Source organism: Solanum dulcamara, chromosome 7 (assembly GCF_947179165.1).
Source record: "Solanum dulcamara chromosome 7, daSolDulc1.2, whole genome shotgun sequence".
Taxonomy (NCBI): domain Eukaryota; kingdom Viridiplantae; phylum Streptophyta; class Magnoliopsida; order Solanales; family Solanaceae; genus Solanum; species Solanum dulcamara.
In genome coordinates, this window is record NC_077243.1 from 5,686,005 (window position 1) to 5,703,713 (window position 17,709).

Below are 17,709 nucleotides of genomic sequence, written 5' to 3' on the forward strand. Positions count from 1 at the left end.
TGATAAGTAAAGGTAACTTCACAGATTATAGGTGATATTTGTTCTGGATTTATAGTAATGATGTGAATTCTTCCTTTGCAACACAATTGTCAGGTGGAAAATGCTCCCACAGAGCTTGCACCAAATGCTGCACCTGAGAGAGTTGCTCCGTTCTTAGATCAACCACCTATGTTGCGAAAGAAAGCTGATCCCAAGCATAAGGACGGTGATGTCGTTATAAAGATGGATACAACTTTAAAGGAATCAGAACATGGAGATGCAATGAAGCAGCAGAAAAGCACCGATTCAAGGACCACTTTGCGATCTGAAAACTTGGGTTTCATAAATGCAGCCAAAAAAGCACTAGATCCAGAAGCTACTCAAATTTCAAAGTAAAGAGGTTGGAAACCTACTTTTTTGAATAAACCAGAGGAAGGATATGATGATGCTTGGATAAGTGGAGAACGGAGATCAAAATCCCATATTCTCTTGAAGGGTTGTGGGAAAGATACTTAAAAGAGGAGTAGCAGTTCACCTAAATGTGCAGTCTCCAATGATTTGTATTTTTCATCTGGTGAAGATAATACTCCAAATAATGACTTCTACAAAGAGACTCCAAAAGGAGAAAAATGACAAAATATCTGTGAATGATGGTGCACAATTTTCATCAATTTCAGCGAGATTCACCGGAAGCTATAACCAAGAAGAAAGTCTCACAGCCTACATCATTTGCTTCAGAAGAATTTGCTGTTGTGCAATCATTAGAGAAACATGAAAACAACAAGAAGAAAACTCTACCTTCCAGATATCGTGAAAAATGACGGCGGTCATCAGTTGGTGAATCAGGAGCTGTGGTAAATCAAACAGTTTTCCGTCTTTTGTTAGCCAAACAGGTACGCATTGTTGTTTCTCCTTTACCACACTTGTAACCTTTTTAGGATAGTTATTTTTTCGGAGAAGGGTCAAATATACTCATGTACTATTGAAAATAGTTTAAATATACCATTTATTATACTTTCGGGCTAAATATACCCTTCCTATTATTCTTTGGCACTGATTTGCCCTTATAACTGACAGATGAACATGTGGACGGTCAGGATTAAAAGAATCCATCCAAATTAAACTATACCCAACAGTAGGCTAATCCATACAATGGGGTATAGCTTAAAAGACTAGAAAACTGCGTTCTTCTATAGATGGGTTAGCCTACAATGGGGTATAGCTTAAATTGGATGGGTTCTTTTAATTCTGACGGTCCATCTGTTAGTGATAAGGGCAAATTAGTGTCAAAGTATAACGGGAGGGGTACATTTAGCCCGAAAATATAACGAGGGGTATATTTAAACTATTTCCAATAGTACAAGGGTATATTTGGCCCTTTTCTGTATTTTTTTCCTCAAACAATTTATCAATTATAATTTACTAATTTATGATCTGATTTCTGTCATTATATATAATCCTTCCATCTAATCTCATTGTTAAATGTCAGACAGAAAATCGTCGCCTAAATCGTCCACTTCCAAATAGGAGAGTTAATTATCTAAGAATAAGTTAGTAATAGGAGTGTTTTGGTAAAAAAAATTTCCTTTCTAAAAACTTAAACACTTTATTTATACCAAAAAAAAAACTTTATTTAAAGGGATGCGATCTTCTGAACTTTTAAAAGTGGCGACTTATTCGCAATTTTGAAATTCAAATACAAACATTTTGGATAGATATATCAATTAAAATCACAAAATAAGAAAACAAATATAAAGCTTAAATCTAGAAAAGGCCACAAACTAAAAAATAAATTCAATGATTTTTATTCACATTTCCTTGTGATACTACAAACCTTCTTCTAAGATACGTATCCATGAGCTTTTCCTTCTTTTTGTTGCACTTGAAGATAATAATAGAAGTATTAAAAATTGAACTTATCCGAATATTAGATTTACTTGATGATTACGTTTATTTTCAATTCATGAATTTAACTGGAATCATCAATTGTAAAGGATAATCAATCAAGCATGTTAAGTAGAACGATAATCTTAAAGGCCATTAGTGAGATAATAGTTTGCCGTTCATGGAATAGGTAAGAGTACATATGCTTAGTATTTTACTACCATTCCGTATTTATGTAAAAAATAAATTAGGTGAATACCCTTCTAAATAATCTAAATTCAATTATTAAAATTAACGCCTACAAAATTGAATTAATGGTTTAGACTCCTTGGTGAACAACAATCACAACTGTTGCTACCCCATATATAATTGGACTTTAAACAATTATTTCGTTCAAAAAACGTTCATTTTATATTGAGTTTTAGAGTCATTCGAAAACAATTTCGAATAACAACAAAACAAACATAAGTTCAATATTGCGATTTCATATGGAAGTTTAATCATTCCAATTGTAAGCATAATAGTCAATATCTTTTTTAACATGATAATATACATATAATAGCATATTATTGTTGGTAGCGACAATTTTTTCATTTCTTAACTTTGAAATTTGTTGGTTGTTACCTTGCTAACAATTTTTTTTTGGGTGAAAGTTAAAGTATGAACTTTAATCCAATGGGGTTGATGAGAAAATGAGAAAATCAATATTCTTTTGTAAAAAATAAAAATCTAGTGCTTTGTATTTGAGATTTCGAAAATGATGGCGGCAATATTTGGTGGTGGGTGACGCAGAAGAAGAAGAAGAATTGAAGGTGATATAATGATGATGAAGAACAAAGAATCGATAGTAAAGGCAGCCGGACATGATTTTCCTGGTGAGATCAGAGATGAAGTGGGTGAGATTTAGTGATGAAGAAGATAAAATTATTAGAGAATTTTAATAATTAATTAAAAATTAATTAGTATAAAATATAGTTAATTAATAAAGAAAAGAAAACAAAAAGAATATAAAAATTTATAATTTCTGATATGGCGCTGACGTAGCGTTGATGTGACAGCGAGTGTAATATATCATATACTGTGAGAGTGGTGTTACACGTCTAAGGGTGATATTAAATTAACTTTTAAATAGTAAAGGTATGTAATAAATCGTCGTGATAGTTTAAACATTCTAAAGCAGTTTATAAGCTGAAAACAACTTATAAGTCAAAAAAAAAAAGTTGAGGTCCAACTTATTTTTTCCCCAACTTATTTTTTTTGACTCATAAGTTATTTTCAGCTTATAAGCTGTTTAAAATAAGTTAAGCCAAATAGACTATAAGAAAGAAGAATGTAATTCATGAGGATTTCCAGTTACTTCTGTTACTCATGTGATTATTTATCTCTACTAGTTAAGTGTACGTGTTTTGCACCTATGTTTTGCGCTAATTGATAATAAATATATAAACTAATAATGAATTGTTGTATGAACACTATATTATTAAGTACAATAGATAGATAGATAAAACATGAAAATAGTTCAAATATAATAACAAAATTTATAATATAAAAAATAATAAATGTATGATGTTGATAAACATATAGCATCTAAGTTATAAAGATTCTTTTTAAATTTTTTGGAAATTTAAAAAATTAAGTCAAATTTTAATTTGTCAATATCCAAAACAAGCTCTCAAAGTGTATAGAAAAGTGAATGTATGTGAGGTCAAACAATGAAAATTATATATAGAAGTGTAAATTATGTAAAATATATATATACGTTAAAATAGAAGCATAATATTTGAGAATTTTTTTTTAGGGAAGAAATATTTTTTTCTCAATTTCAAACTGACTAAAGTTAGGCAATGTCAATATTGTATACTCATTCCATGATTAGATAATAATAATAATAATAATAATAATAATAATAATAATAATAAAATTATTATTATATCAATTTACTATCAAAATATTTCATTATGAATCTCAGAATATTAAAAGTTACAAATTGAGTTTGCGAGTTACCTTGAATATTAGTAATTGTGGTTTGCTGCATTTATTGGTGCGTTTGTTGCCACAGTGCACTGAAAGCAACTATAGTTATTGTGTTCTTTTTTAGCAAACATGACAGAAAAAGAAACATGAAAAATTATCAATTCAATATTAATTGTTGATTATGTATGATTAATGTGCAAAGCAAACTATAAGTACTATAACATAAAATAGAGTAGGTAGCTTTCCATATATCATCAATTTACAATCACACTACGAAAACACGTTCCAAGCTAAAAGAAGAAACAAAATTGAAAGAGAAAAAAAAACTTACATAGTCCAATTTAGGGTTGGGACTAATTACTAAGTGTGTTTATATAGAACTCTAATAAATTATTATACTATAAAAAAAAAAGAAACCCAAAAATAAAGAAAATATTATTAGTATATTTAAAGTCCTATGTAATATAGAGTTACTGCAATTAAAAAAAAAGAAAATTGAACTCCACCTAAAAGGACACTGACAACTCCTAAAATACTTCTATATGATAAAAAGAAAAAAAAAACTCCTACATGAGTTTTTCTTTTTTCCCACAAATTTGTTAGGACATATATGATACATAAACTAAAAAGGACTCCAAAAATATTTTAGGAATTAATATTATAATCAATGTTATAAAAATAATTAAATAGTAATTTGAGAAAAAGGGTGAACAAACGATATTGTCTGTTTTTTAATGAAGGGCAAAAAGTTCAATCAACATTTTAAGGGTCTTTATGCTTTTAGTATAGTATAGATTAGTAACTGTTTCTATATTGTGCAGGGACAAACTTGACCCCAACTTATTTCTTCTTAAGTTTATAAATTGTTTTCAGCTTATAAACTGCTTAAAATAAGTTAAGTCAGTATAAGAAGGAGAATGTAATCTGTTACTCATGTGATTATTTATCTCTATTAGTAACTATTTCTATACTGTGCAGGGACAAACTTGACTATGGGAACTTGTACTAATACTCTCAGTTGAAGGGGTCACAAATATTGTCTCCATATCACTTTCGCTTTCATCCTTCAAATATGCACTGTCTCAATTCATTGCTAAGATTCCACGACACCATACCCAGACCTTAAGTATCATTATGGCAGCGACTAACAGAGTTCCTAAAGCATTTTGGGTAAAGTATGTCATGCAGTTTTCCTGAAATTGGACGACTGCGTTTTGGGCATATGGTAAAGGTCAAGAAGATTGCTAAGTATACAAAAGAGATACTGTCAGCTTCATTACAATTGTCTATGCTATAGCAAGGAGGCAAAAAACTAGTCTATGGGCAACTTCCTCTTAGGTTTGTACATGTGCTTTAATATCCTTCAATAACTGAACCCATTGTCTTGATTTGATCAGTAGATATCTCAAAAACTTTTGCCTGGGGCCTCTAATATTGAAGATGTTGGTAAACATTTGCTCCGTGTAGTTCTTGTTTGATATATATATATATATATATATATATTTAATCAGATAAAACTCTTCGTAGCTTAAGGTTTCCTTGATTGTCTTTGTAGGGTAGGGATTTATTATGCTGACAACTGTAGGAATTGTGATTAATTTAGCAGAAGAGTTGATTTAGTTTCACCTATGACGAGAAAATCTTATTGTTGTGTTAAATGGAAGAAGTATAAAGAAATGTTATCTATCTATTTAGAACGGAATTGCGCCAAGGAGGCAACCCGTACCAAATCTGTGGAGATAATGCCTATAAACGTATAGCTGAGGGATGTAAATTAAAAGTTAACTTTCTTTCTCTCTTACCTTACTGAGTTCAGTATATTCTGAATTTGATATAAACACTTATTTGCCGCTTATTAGGTATAACCTATTTGCTTAGCTTGCTGCCTTCATATTTCAGTTAGGATCTTATATGTTTGGAATTATCATTTCTAATAATTTGCTGATCTTCAGGGCCGTTGATATGGCCTAGGGACTCTCTGAACCAGATATGGAGATGCTATGTCTATGCTATATTCAGTAGCTACAAGATTAGGGCCGGCACTGCACCTGTGTCTGATGCCATCTTTACAAAGCATAGTGATTGTACAGCCAACTGTATGTCTATTCAAGTGCAAATCGACGAGAGCTTAATTCCTCCCTTAAGGTAATATGCAATACTGTTGAGTTTCTACAACAGTATTCCCTTAAAGCCAATGTATAACCAGTGTTATCAAAGGCGCGCTTGGGCCCTGAAGTGAGGCTCAAAATGTGTTGAGCGCTTCACCTCGCTTAGTGTGTGCTTCAGTGTCGTCATCAAGGTTCTAAGACATACTTTTCCTCGCCGATGAACATCTTCTGAAGAGACGACACTAAACAATTGTTATTTCACTTTATCATAATTATTTTTCAATTTCTTGGTTCATATATTTGTCATTCATGCTTATAAATTATTAATCTTGGACTAAACATATATATTTGTATTTTTTTCTCCCTTTGCTCCTCTTTTCATTAAATCCCACACTTTTATTTGTGTTTTGCGCTTAAAGCCCCAAGGGACTGATAAGCCATGTATATTCCATATTTATTCAAGGAGGAAGAGGCAAAGAAATGTAGAAGATCTGGAGGATTGAGCAGTTTCTAATAAGTTACTGGAAGTTATCTGCTAGGCAGTTTCTTACAGTTACCAGAAGTCATTTGTTCTTATCATAAATGTTGTTAAGTATTTATGGATCATCCTATTATATATATAAGTCATCTTAGTAATATGGATCATCCTATTATATATATAAGGCATCTTAGTAATATAGAGAGTAGTAGTAATCATCTATTATATGTAGACAGATTGTTCTAAGAGATATGAGATGCTTATGTCCTTCTATTATTAGTATAACTTCTATCTATTGATCCATTTTCTGAACCACTGTTTCTATTATTGGTATCAGAGCAGTAAGATCTGCCATGGTTAACACACGGACCAACGCTTCCCACAGTGAACCCATCATGTCGAATCATGATCAGATCGGCCAACAATTGACCACTATAGCAGCAAAATTGGAAGTCATAGACGCTTTGGCTGCTGATGTGGCAGCATTAAAAGCACTAAATAGTAGGAATCATCAAGGAAAATCTAAAGTTTTATTAGAGGAGGGCGAGGTTGATAGCACTTGGAGGCATCAAGAAACTTCTCGGCATTCGCACACAAAGACGGAGTTTCCTAAGTATGAGGGAGGAAATCCTCGAGGGTGGATCGAGGGTGGATTCTGAAAGCAGAGAAGTATTTTCAATTTTATCAAACACCTGATGATTGTAAGGTTGTCTTTGGATACATTGGATCTTTTTTCTTGGATCAACAATGAAAGAACCATTTATTACTGGGATGAGTTGGTGAATGTGCTGCAAGAAAATTACAGATCTGCTGAGTTTCAAAATCCAGATGAACATTTGTGTAGCATCCAATAGACTGGATCAGTGTTCGAATATAGGCAGGAATTTGCAAATCGAGCATCGCCTGTGCAAAATTGGCCAGAGCACTGTTTGCTTGGAGTTTTCCTTAGTGCTTTTTGGTAGGAGCTCTTTCGCCTCAATAATACTCATCTTCGCAAGGGCACGTCCTATCATCCTCAATCTGATGGCCAAACAGAGGCTGTTAAGTGTTGTTTAGAGGCATACTTGCGCTGATTTGCTCACACCAAAGGGATATTAAATGAATGGAATTGGAATATGGCTCGGGAGTTCCTCTATTCAATCCTTTTCCTTCTTCTTGTTGCTGGATATCTTGGCTCTATTTCATTATATTCCATCCATATCCCAATTCCATTCATTTAATATCCCTTTGGTGTCATTGACATAACAGATGTCGTGATAAAGTGGAAAACAACCGAGATGTATGATGAATCCATCCTATCTTCCATGTTTCTCTCTTAAGGCCTGCGCTTGGTTCTGACATTCCTTCCCAGACGCCGGAACTACCATTAAATAATGAGGGCGAGTTCATTCTTTCACCTTCACATGTTTTAGATCATCGTTGGATACCACCAACGGCCAAACCTCAACTTGAGTTGTTGATTCAATGGGTTGGTCGACCTCTCGAAGAAGCTAGCTGGAAAAAGTATGAATTGTTAGCTACTCAATTTTCAGATTTTCTCCTTGAGGACAAGTCGTCTTTCCAGGAAGGGTGCACTCATAAGCCACGTATATTCTATCTATTGATCCATTAATAATAGAAACAGCGGTTCAGAAAATGGATCAATAGATAGAAGTTATACTAATAATAGAGAGACATAAGCATCTCATATCTCTTAGAACAATCTGTCTACATATAATAGGATGATCCATAACTACTTAACAACATTTATGATAAGAACAAATAACTTCTGGTAACTGTAAGAAACTGCCTAGCAGATAACTTCTAGTAACTTGTTAGAAACTGCTCAATCCTCCAGATCTTCTGCATTTCTTTGCCTCCTCCTTCTTGAATAAGTATGGAATATACGTGGCTTATCAAGGACCTTAGAGTTTTTTTGCTTTTGATAACACTGTGTATAACACGATCTAGGATGCAGAGTCTGCCATTCTTGAGATATCAAGGAAGCATAGGATGATAACAACACGATCATTGAGTGTGAAGCTGCTAAGGAGATGAAAACACTGTTTACAAGAATGGCAACTTGTGTGTACTGCACGTGAGTAATATATTTGCAATTTTTGTCAGTAAGATTATTATATGCATGTCTTAAATTTGTATATTTATACATGCTCCAAACTCAAAGCAGTGAATTTTGGTTAAACCAGCCTAACTAGATTTGTCTCTGAACAGGACCCGAGACTTTGTTCCTTAACCTCTTTAGACCTTTTAATACGTGGGACCCCATAGGTTCTTGGTGGCAACAGATTTTATTTATTCAGTTTTTCCTTTCCTGTTATGTTTTTAGAAAAACAAATCTGTATTTCTTTTTTGAGAAGGAAAAAAGAAGAAGAAATAAAGATTTGTATACTCGGATATTATTTCAGTAGGCTGAAACAGTTTTGAGTGTCATGGACCAACATTGCATTCCACTACATAATCTATTGCAAGACCAGCTGCAATTTATTTCTATTTCTGATACCCGAGATAGATTACAATACCAAGTATAATTTTCTTCTTTGATTACTTCCCTATTATATCCTAAAGTTGATATAGTTACTAGCATAAACATTACTCATCCGAGTTTCAACATAAAAATGAATAAAGTCCGATACTGAGAGCTTCTTATTGTTATTATCATCTTTATATTTCTTTTGATCTTTAGATGTTGGCGATATTGTTCATAGCAGAAACACACAAAAAGGGCAGAGAAGAAGTGAATCTGTATAGATTACTGTAATCTAAGCAGGGCATTTATTAGTATACCCTTTTTGGCAAATTCCTTTAATTGAAACACATTTTTAAGAGGGCAAACCTGAAAATTCACGCAGTTATGGCAACCTCAGTCCTACTCACACACATTGAAAATTGTTCCTTAACAGCACAAAAAGTTAATTTGGTTTTGAAACGCTGGCGATATAGTTTGTGGGTTTTGAAAGACTCATTGACAGAGTGCGCTGCCTGTGCTGCATGCGCTCCATTTTTCATATAACCCCTCTTTTTTTATCTCTGTCTCTCTCTTACTTGTCCTTTGTAAACTAGTACTGGTGTTACCTTTTAGGTCTTTCTGCACTTCCGTTTTTCCCTTTGCTCTCTGGTGATTTCTTTTGGGTTTTTGAGATTTAAAACCTGGTTTCAAAATTGTGGTTCTCTTCTTGTTCTTTGTGTGCTGTGAAAAAAGGAAATGGTTTCCCTGGCTCGTGCTTCTGTTTCTGAGGAGGAATGCAACAAAAGACTTCTTGACGTTGGGAATGAGCTGCTTCAGCAGCCCCCATCTTCTAAAGAGGAGCTTCTGGAGAAACTTGATGTGAGAGCCTTTTCTTTTCTTTCCTCAATGTCATAAGCGAAAAGTACATAACGATCAGGGGGCCTCAATTTAACTATGGGATTCTGAAACTAGTCTTTTTCACTCTGCACAACAATCATTTTGGTCTCTAAAAGTGTTCAGTGTGTCATTGTGAATAGCAAACTGCAGCAGAAGTTTAGATGAGAAAGTAAACCTAGAAAGCATGCATGGTGTAGTGATAGAATTCTAAAAACTTAATCTCAGTATTTATTTCATAACACCTTTCTATGCTCGAAAATTTGGCAGGGGGAAGCAACTGATGATCCGACTCCTCCAACAATGTAAGTTATTTATATCGCATTTAGACCCCCTTTGCATAATAATGAATGTAATTCGAGCTGAACGAAGTTTTTTTTTTGTAGGATCATGCAACATAATACAACTCCAAAAGGAGTGCACGAAAATGAAAGGGTCATGGTTGATGTGCATGGCTATAGAGTAAAAGTGAGCAGTGGTCCCATACTCGCTGCCTTTTTTGCCACGTATGGTGACATTGTAGTCAACTGTCACTATAAATCACTGGCATCCAGAGCTTCCCGTCTTGATCTAGTTTGTGATATTGTAAGGAAGCTGCAAACCGGTGATGTTAGCTCTTCTTCCATCAAATATATGAAATCTCTTGTCTCTGCTGCTGCGGATGTCAAGCTTGAAGTAACTTGGCTGCAGCAGTATCTGGATGAGATTTCAGAAGTGGAAGATATGGAGAAAAAGTTTTCCGATCTGATGGAGTTGAGCAAGACTACCATGCTTGTGTCTATAGCAGCTAAAAAGGACTTGGTAGAAAGGAATAGGAAGGTCTTAGCAGCAGAGGAACGGCTCAAAAAGGCTGAAAAGCGCTTGCAAGAGGTCCGAAGCCGAGCAGGAGAGGTGGAAAGGTCTGTCAAAGTATTTGAAACAGTGCGTGAAAAAGTTCAGCAGGACATCAAGGAGGTTGAGGATCAAGCACAGTATCAGCTGAGTAGGTTGAATGAGCTTCTGTAGCCCGAAGCTGTTTTAGCCTTAACACTTTTCCTGAACACTATTGCCGAGTAAATCTAAAATATGTGTTAAATCAACTTTTTAAATTTGGTTTCTGGAATGGTGTATATACAAAGTAAGTCTGTACCGTGTGGATATCAATATTGTGGAGCAACACATTGATTTCTCAGTAAAATGAGTTCATCAACATTCTTTTTACCAGCACATTATGTTTTTGTTGACGATCCTCTTCTCCAACGATATTTAGGATTCCTCGAACAATGTGTCTTGAGTGAATTGAAATACACGTAAATTGCATAGCGTTACACATAAAATCGTTTGAACACATTCATCACTAGAAATTTTTCTACATCAATGCGAGTTAACCTGGTAGAATTTTTTTTATATCTATATAAAAAGGCAAAAAATAGATAAATAAAAGGGATAATTATTGTTATATCCCAAAAAAGAAAACTATTTACCATTGGATACCCATTACTTTCATACACTTTATTTTTAATTATTTCGCGCATTTGATACCATGAGAGTATATTATATATTCTGATGGTATCAAGCAGTTTTGTTGAAGCACTGTCTTTTTCTTCTTGATACCATTAGAGTATATATACTCTGATGGTATCAAGAAGAAACTACTTGATAAATTGTTTGATATCATCAGAGTATAATATACTCTGATGATATCAAAGAGGAACAAAGAAAGTGACACTGGCATAAATACACGTTTGATACCATGAGAGTATATATATATATTCTGATGGTATCAAGAAGAAAGAGACAGTACTTCAGTCAAACTGCTTGATATTATACTCTGATGGTATATGGTGATGTCAGCATAACGTGATGCGCGAAATTAAAAGGGAAAAAGTGGGTAAGAGGGTAAATAGTTTGGTTCATTAGTCTATTAAGGATAAATAATTTGGGTTGGGTCCAATTCGGATAAATAATTTCACAATTAGTCTATTAGGTGTAATTTTTCCTAAATAAAATGTATACGGGTAATTATTGGATGACTTAAAAATTTGAAAAAATATATCTTTGTTAAGAATTAATGGACATCATTTTCTCCCCTTTACTTTTCCCCTACCCCCTTTTTTTTTGTCAATTGTGGCAACTAATCTTTGCCTATAAATTGTCAGATTTGACAATGAAAATGTTCACAATTCTCTCAAACTCTCTCCGCTTTGTTTTTTTCCCTTAGTCTTTTGTTTACTTTTCTTATAATTTTATTATTTTATAACACGTCATCAGCGCGAAGCTCTAATTTTCTTCAGAAAAATTAACTTCTATATCAGGTATATCTACTGAAGAAATTTTATTTTAGTTGTCCTTGTTATTTCTAAATTAATTTCTATATCAGTTGTCATCATGTCAAATTTATCAAAACTTGAGTTTGTGGCACTTGACATTTTCGAAAAAAATTATTTATCATGGATCTTTGATGCTGAAATTTACCTTGACACTAAAGGTCTTGGTGATACTATTAAACAAGAAAATAAAGCATCAAGCCAAGATAAAGCAAAGGTCATGATTTTTCTCCGTCATCATATTCATGAAAGATTAAAAACTGAATATTTAACTGTGAAAGACCCCCTTGAATTATGGACTAATTTGAAGGATCGATATCACCACCTTAAACTTACGGTGTTACCAAAAGCCCGATATGACTGGATACACCTTCGATTTCAAAATTTTAAAACTGTGACAGAGTATAATTTTGTTATCCACAAGGTAAGTTTCATATTAAAATTATGTGTAGATACTATCACTGATGATGACTTACTTGAGAAAATTATTTCCACTTTTCACGCTTCAAATGTGTTGCTACAACAACAATATCGTGAAAAGGGGTTTAAGAAGTATTCTGAATTAATTACATGCCTACTTGTGGCTGAGCAAAATAATACTTTGCTGATAAAAAATTATGAAGCCCGTCCTACTGGGTCTGCTCCATTCTCTGAAGCGAATGTTGTAACAGCAAATAATCAGTCTGAATCAAGACGAAATAATTATCCCGGCTGCGACTGTGGTCGTGGGTCATGGACGTGGGCGAGGCCATAGAAGAGGATGAAACAATTATCGTCATCATGATGGAAATAAACATGAGAACAATAAAGTTCCTCAAAATAATTCTTCTAGAGGTAAATCCAATATTTACCACTGGTGTGGTATGAAGGGTCATTGGGCACGTGAATGTCGTACGCCCGATCATTTTGTGAAAATTTATCAATCTTCTCTCAAAAGAAGAGATAATAATGTAGAGGCACACTTGAATTTTTGGAATGATGATAATGAAGCAACTCCATCAAATAAATATGAAGATATTGAGGCGAACCTTCCTTATAAAGATGATGCTTTCGAAGATCTACCAAATATTACTTATTGGGAAGCTGAAGATTTTATGAATGTTGATTGAAGATTTTAATCATCTAGCTAGAGATAAAAATAGTTATTATTTTTTTATTATGTTTGATATTATGTTGTCCTTCGTAAAATATTTCTTAAGGCAGTACAGTTTCTTAAAGTTTCTTATGATATTAGTTTTTCATGTTCTTAGAATGTATCTTTTATTTATGAAGAATATGGAAATTCCAGTCATCAATTGGATACAAAAATAATTATGATGATATATGTCTTATTGATAGTGTCACGACACACACTATTTTAAGAGATAAAAAATGTTTCTCTTATTTGATTATGAAAGAAGCTAATGTTAAAACAATATCTGATAGTACAAGATAAATTGAAAGATCCAGAAAAGCTAAAGTTGTACTTGTCGGAGGAATAAATTTAAGAATTAATGAAGCATTATATTGTAGTAAATCTCAAAGAAACTTATTAAGTTTCAAAGACATTCGTCAAAATGGTTATCATATTAAGACTACAAATGATGAAAAAATGAATATTTTTACATTACTACAATGACGTCGGGCAAAAAGTTTATACTTGAAAAGTTATCCGCTCTTTCATCTGGCTTATATTTCACAAATATTAGCATGGTTGAAACACATGTCATAGTTTGGTTTACTAACTCAAATAATTTTATTTGGCATGATCGATTGGGCCATACCGATTCTAATATGATGTGCAAAATAATTGAGAGATCATATGGGCACTCTTTGAAGAACCAAAAGATTCTTCAATTTAAAGAATTCTCTTGTGCTGCATGTCCTCAAGGCAAATTGATTACTAGACCATCAGTAATCAAAGTGGAAAATGAATCTCCAGCATTTCTGGAACGTATACATGGTGATATATGTGGGCTCATTTACTCATCATGTGGACCATTTAAATATTATTTGGTTTTAATAGATGCATCTATAAGATGGTCACATGTGTGCTTATTATCAACTCGTAATATGGCATTTGCGAGATTACTTGCTCAAATAATCAAGTGAAGAGCACAATTTCCAAATTATGCAATAAAGACAATTCGTCTTGATACTGCTGGCGAGTTCATATCTCAAGCATTTAATGATTATTATTTGTCCAATGGGATAACAGTTGAGCATCTGATTGCTCATGTTCATACTCAAAATGGTTTAGCAGAATCATTGATTAAACGTCTTCAATTAATTGCTAGACCAATGCTTATAGAACAAAACTTCTCATTTCATTATGGGGTCATGCTATTTTGCATGCGACAAGTCTTGTGCGGATCAGACCCACAAGTTATCATAAAGTCTCCTCATTACAATTGACTTTTGGTCAAAAGCCGAACATTTTCCATCTTAGAATATTTGGATGTGCAGTATATGTTCCAATTGCTCCACCACAACGCACAAAAATGGGACCCCAAAGAAGATTGGAGATATATGTTGGGTATGAATCTCCTTCTATCATAAAATATTTGGAACCTATGACTGAAGATTTATTGATTGCCTTTTGATGAATCAATATGTCCAGCATTAGAGGGAGAAAATAAACAGCTAAAAAAGAAAATAGATTGGAATGCATTATCACTATCTCATTTAGATCCTTGTACAAATAAATGTGAACTGAAAGTTCAAAAGATAATTCATTTGCAAAATATTGCAAAACAACTGTCAGATGCATTCACTGACCTATCAAAAGTTACTAAATCTCATATTTCAGCTATTAATGCTCCAATTCGAGTTGATTCCCAGTAGGAAAATTAATTAATGCAAATGAGTCTAAACCACATTTAAAACATGGTATACCGATCGATTTCAAAGATAAAAATCCTCAAAAAAGAAAAGGAGCAAACAATCAAGATGGTCATAATATAAAAGAACCTGCTCAAGAAGAGCAAGAAGACATAACAATTGATAAGACCTTGGAAGAGGTTAAGGCGTCTGAAAATGATAAAGAAATTTCAATAAATTATGTCTCATCAGGAAAAATATGAAATCGAAATAATGTAATTGTCGATAATAGTTTTGCTTATAATGTTGCTATTGAAATAATGCAACAAAATGGAGATCTTGAACCAAAATCTCTCGATGAATATAGACAGAGGAATGATTGGTCAAAATGGAAAGATGGAATTCAAGTTGAATTAGCTTCACTTGAAAAACTCGAAGTTTTCGGACCGATAGTCCGAACACCCGAAGGTATAAAAATCAGTGGGGTACAAATAGGTCTTTGTGCGAAAAAGAAATGAGAAAAATAAAGTTGTAAGATATAAAGCACGACTTGTAGCACAAGAATTTTTGCGAAGACCCGGCATTGATTATATGGAAACATATTCTCCTGTGGTGGATGCAGTCACTTTCAGGTATCTTATAAATCTGACAGTTCATGAAAAACTCGGCATGCATCTGATGGATGTCGTTATAGTCTATTTATATGGTTCTCTGGATAACGTTTTTTTATGAAAATTCCTGAAGAATTTAAAATGCCTGAAATATATAAAGATTCCTTGGGAACTTGTTTAATAAAACTTCAAAAAAAAATTATATGGGATGAAACAATCAGGGCGAATGTGGTACAATCGTCTAATGAATATTTGCTAAAAATGATCCAATTTGCCCTTGTGTCTTTATGAAAAAGTCTAGATCTGAATTTGTCATAATAGCTGTATATGTTGATGATTTAAATATCATCGGAATTCCTGAAGAACTTCAAAGGTTGTAAAATGTCTAAAAAAAGGAATTCAAAATGAAAGACCTCAGAAAGATAAAATTTTGTCTTGGTCTACAAATTGAACATTTTGCAAATGAGATATTTATCCATCAATCAACATATACAGAAAATATTTTAAGGAGATTTTACATGGATAAAGCACACCCACTGAGTACCTCAATGGTTGTGAGATCTCTTGATATTAATAAAGGTCCATTTCGACCTCATGAAAATGATAAAGAGCTTGTTGGTGCTGAAATACCATATCTTTGTACAATTGGTGCATTAATGTATCTTGCCAACAATTCTAGACGAGATATAACTTTATCAGTAAACTTGTTAGCAAGATTTAGTTCTTCCCCAATGCGAAGACACTGAATAGAATTAAACATATATTCAGATACCTCCGAGGGACCATAGATATGGGATTGTTTACTCAAATGAATCCACGTCAGAATTGATTGGTTATGCAGATGCAGGATATTTGTCTGATCCCCATAAAATCGATCGCAGACGGGCTACTTATTTACATGTGGAGGTATAACTATATCATGACGTTCAACAAAGCAAACTATAGTTGCCACTTCTTCAAATCATGCAGAAATAATAGTCATTTATGAAGCAAGTCGAGAATGTGTTTGGTTAAGATTAATAACTCAACACATTCAAGAAATATGTGGCCTTTCTTTGATAAGAGACACTCCAACAATATTGTATGAAGACAATGCTGCATATATAACTCAATTAAAGGGAGGATACATCAAAGGAGACAGAACAAAACATATTTCACCAAAATTCTTCTTTACCGATGACGTTCAAAAGAAAGGTTAAATAGATGTTCAACAAGTTTGTTCAAGTGATAATTTAGCAGATATGTTCACCAAGGCCTTGCCAACTTCAACCTTTGAGAAATTGAGATACAATATTGGAATGCATCATTTTTGAGATAATAAATAATGTCTTCATCAGGAGGAGTATAATACGCGCTGCACTCTTTTTTCCTTAGTCTAGGTTTTGTCCTACCGGATTTTCCTAATAAGATTTTTTAATGAGACAACACTCAAGGCGTATTATCAGATGTGTGTACTCTTGTTCCTTCATTAGGATTTTTTCTACTGAATTTTTCCTAGTAAGGCTTTAACGAGGCACAACATATATGGGCGTTCAGGATAGCTGTATATATTTATTCTTTCATTAGAATTTGTTTTTTTATGGACATTCAAGAGAGAGTGTTAGGAATTAATGGATGTCATTTTCTCCCATTTACTTTTCCCTTGCCCCCTTTTTCTTTTGTCAATTGTGGCAACTAATCTTTGCCTATAAATTATTAGATTTGATAATAAAAATGTACACAATTCTCTCAAACTCTCTCCGCTTTATTTTTTCCTTTAATCTTTTGTTTACTTTTATTATAATTTTATTATTTTATAACAGTCTTTAACGCATTAGCAATAATAAATGGGAAAACTAAACCCATGCCCCATAAAAACAAAATAATTATAAACAAATACCCCTTTACAATTCATACTCCCTAAAGCATGAGACTCGCGACCTTGATACCAATATACTGATATGGTATCATTGAGGTTTGCTTCATTCATTAATGATATCACCACAGTATATCTATGTACGGTCATGGTATTATTGATGTCTGCTTCAATCCTTCAGTGACATCTCCATGATACCATCATATACTAACATGATATCATTAAAGATTGTTTCATATAATCAGTAACATTCCTCGAATCATGTATGATACTATCGCGGTATGTGAATATCAATGATGCCATCACATAATATCACATATAATAGCATAACATCATTCACCAATGAGTAGTCCTTTAAGTATATATCATATACGG

General features: G+C 33.2%; 1 protein-coding gene across 14 annotated transcripts in view; it reads left to right on the forward strand.

Moving 5' to 3' along the window:
• The window catches only part of LOC129894249 (uncharacterized), a 35,795-nt gene extending 24,826 nt beyond the window's left edge, over positions 1 to 10,969 (forward strand). For 11 of the 14 annotated variants that reach the window (XM_055969847.1, XM_055969844.1, XM_055969848.1 and 8 more), the window contains 7 exons: positions 94 to 872; positions 4,816 to 5,175; positions 5,790 to 5,982; positions 8,374 to 8,500; positions 9,623 to 9,748; positions 10,034 to 10,068; positions 10,150 to 10,969. In XM_055969847.1, coding sequence (XP_055825822.1) covers positions 9,626 to 9,748; positions 10,034 to 10,068; positions 10,150 to 10,768 — 777 coding nt within the window. In that variant the 5' untranslated portion in view covers positions 94 to 872; positions 4,816 to 5,175; positions 5,790 to 5,982; positions 8,374 to 8,500; positions 9,623 to 9,625 and the 3' untranslated portion in view covers positions 10,769 to 10,969. Of the gene's footprint in view, positions 1 to 93; positions 873 to 4,815; positions 5,176 to 5,789; positions 5,983 to 8,373; positions 8,501 to 9,622; positions 9,749 to 10,033; positions 10,070 to 10,149 lie in introns of those variants that run through there. The other 3 variants (XM_055969843.1, XR_008767642.1, XR_008767643.1) reach the window with 3 other exon arrangements.
• The last annotated feature ends 6,740 nt before the right edge of the window (positions 10,970 to 17,709 follow it).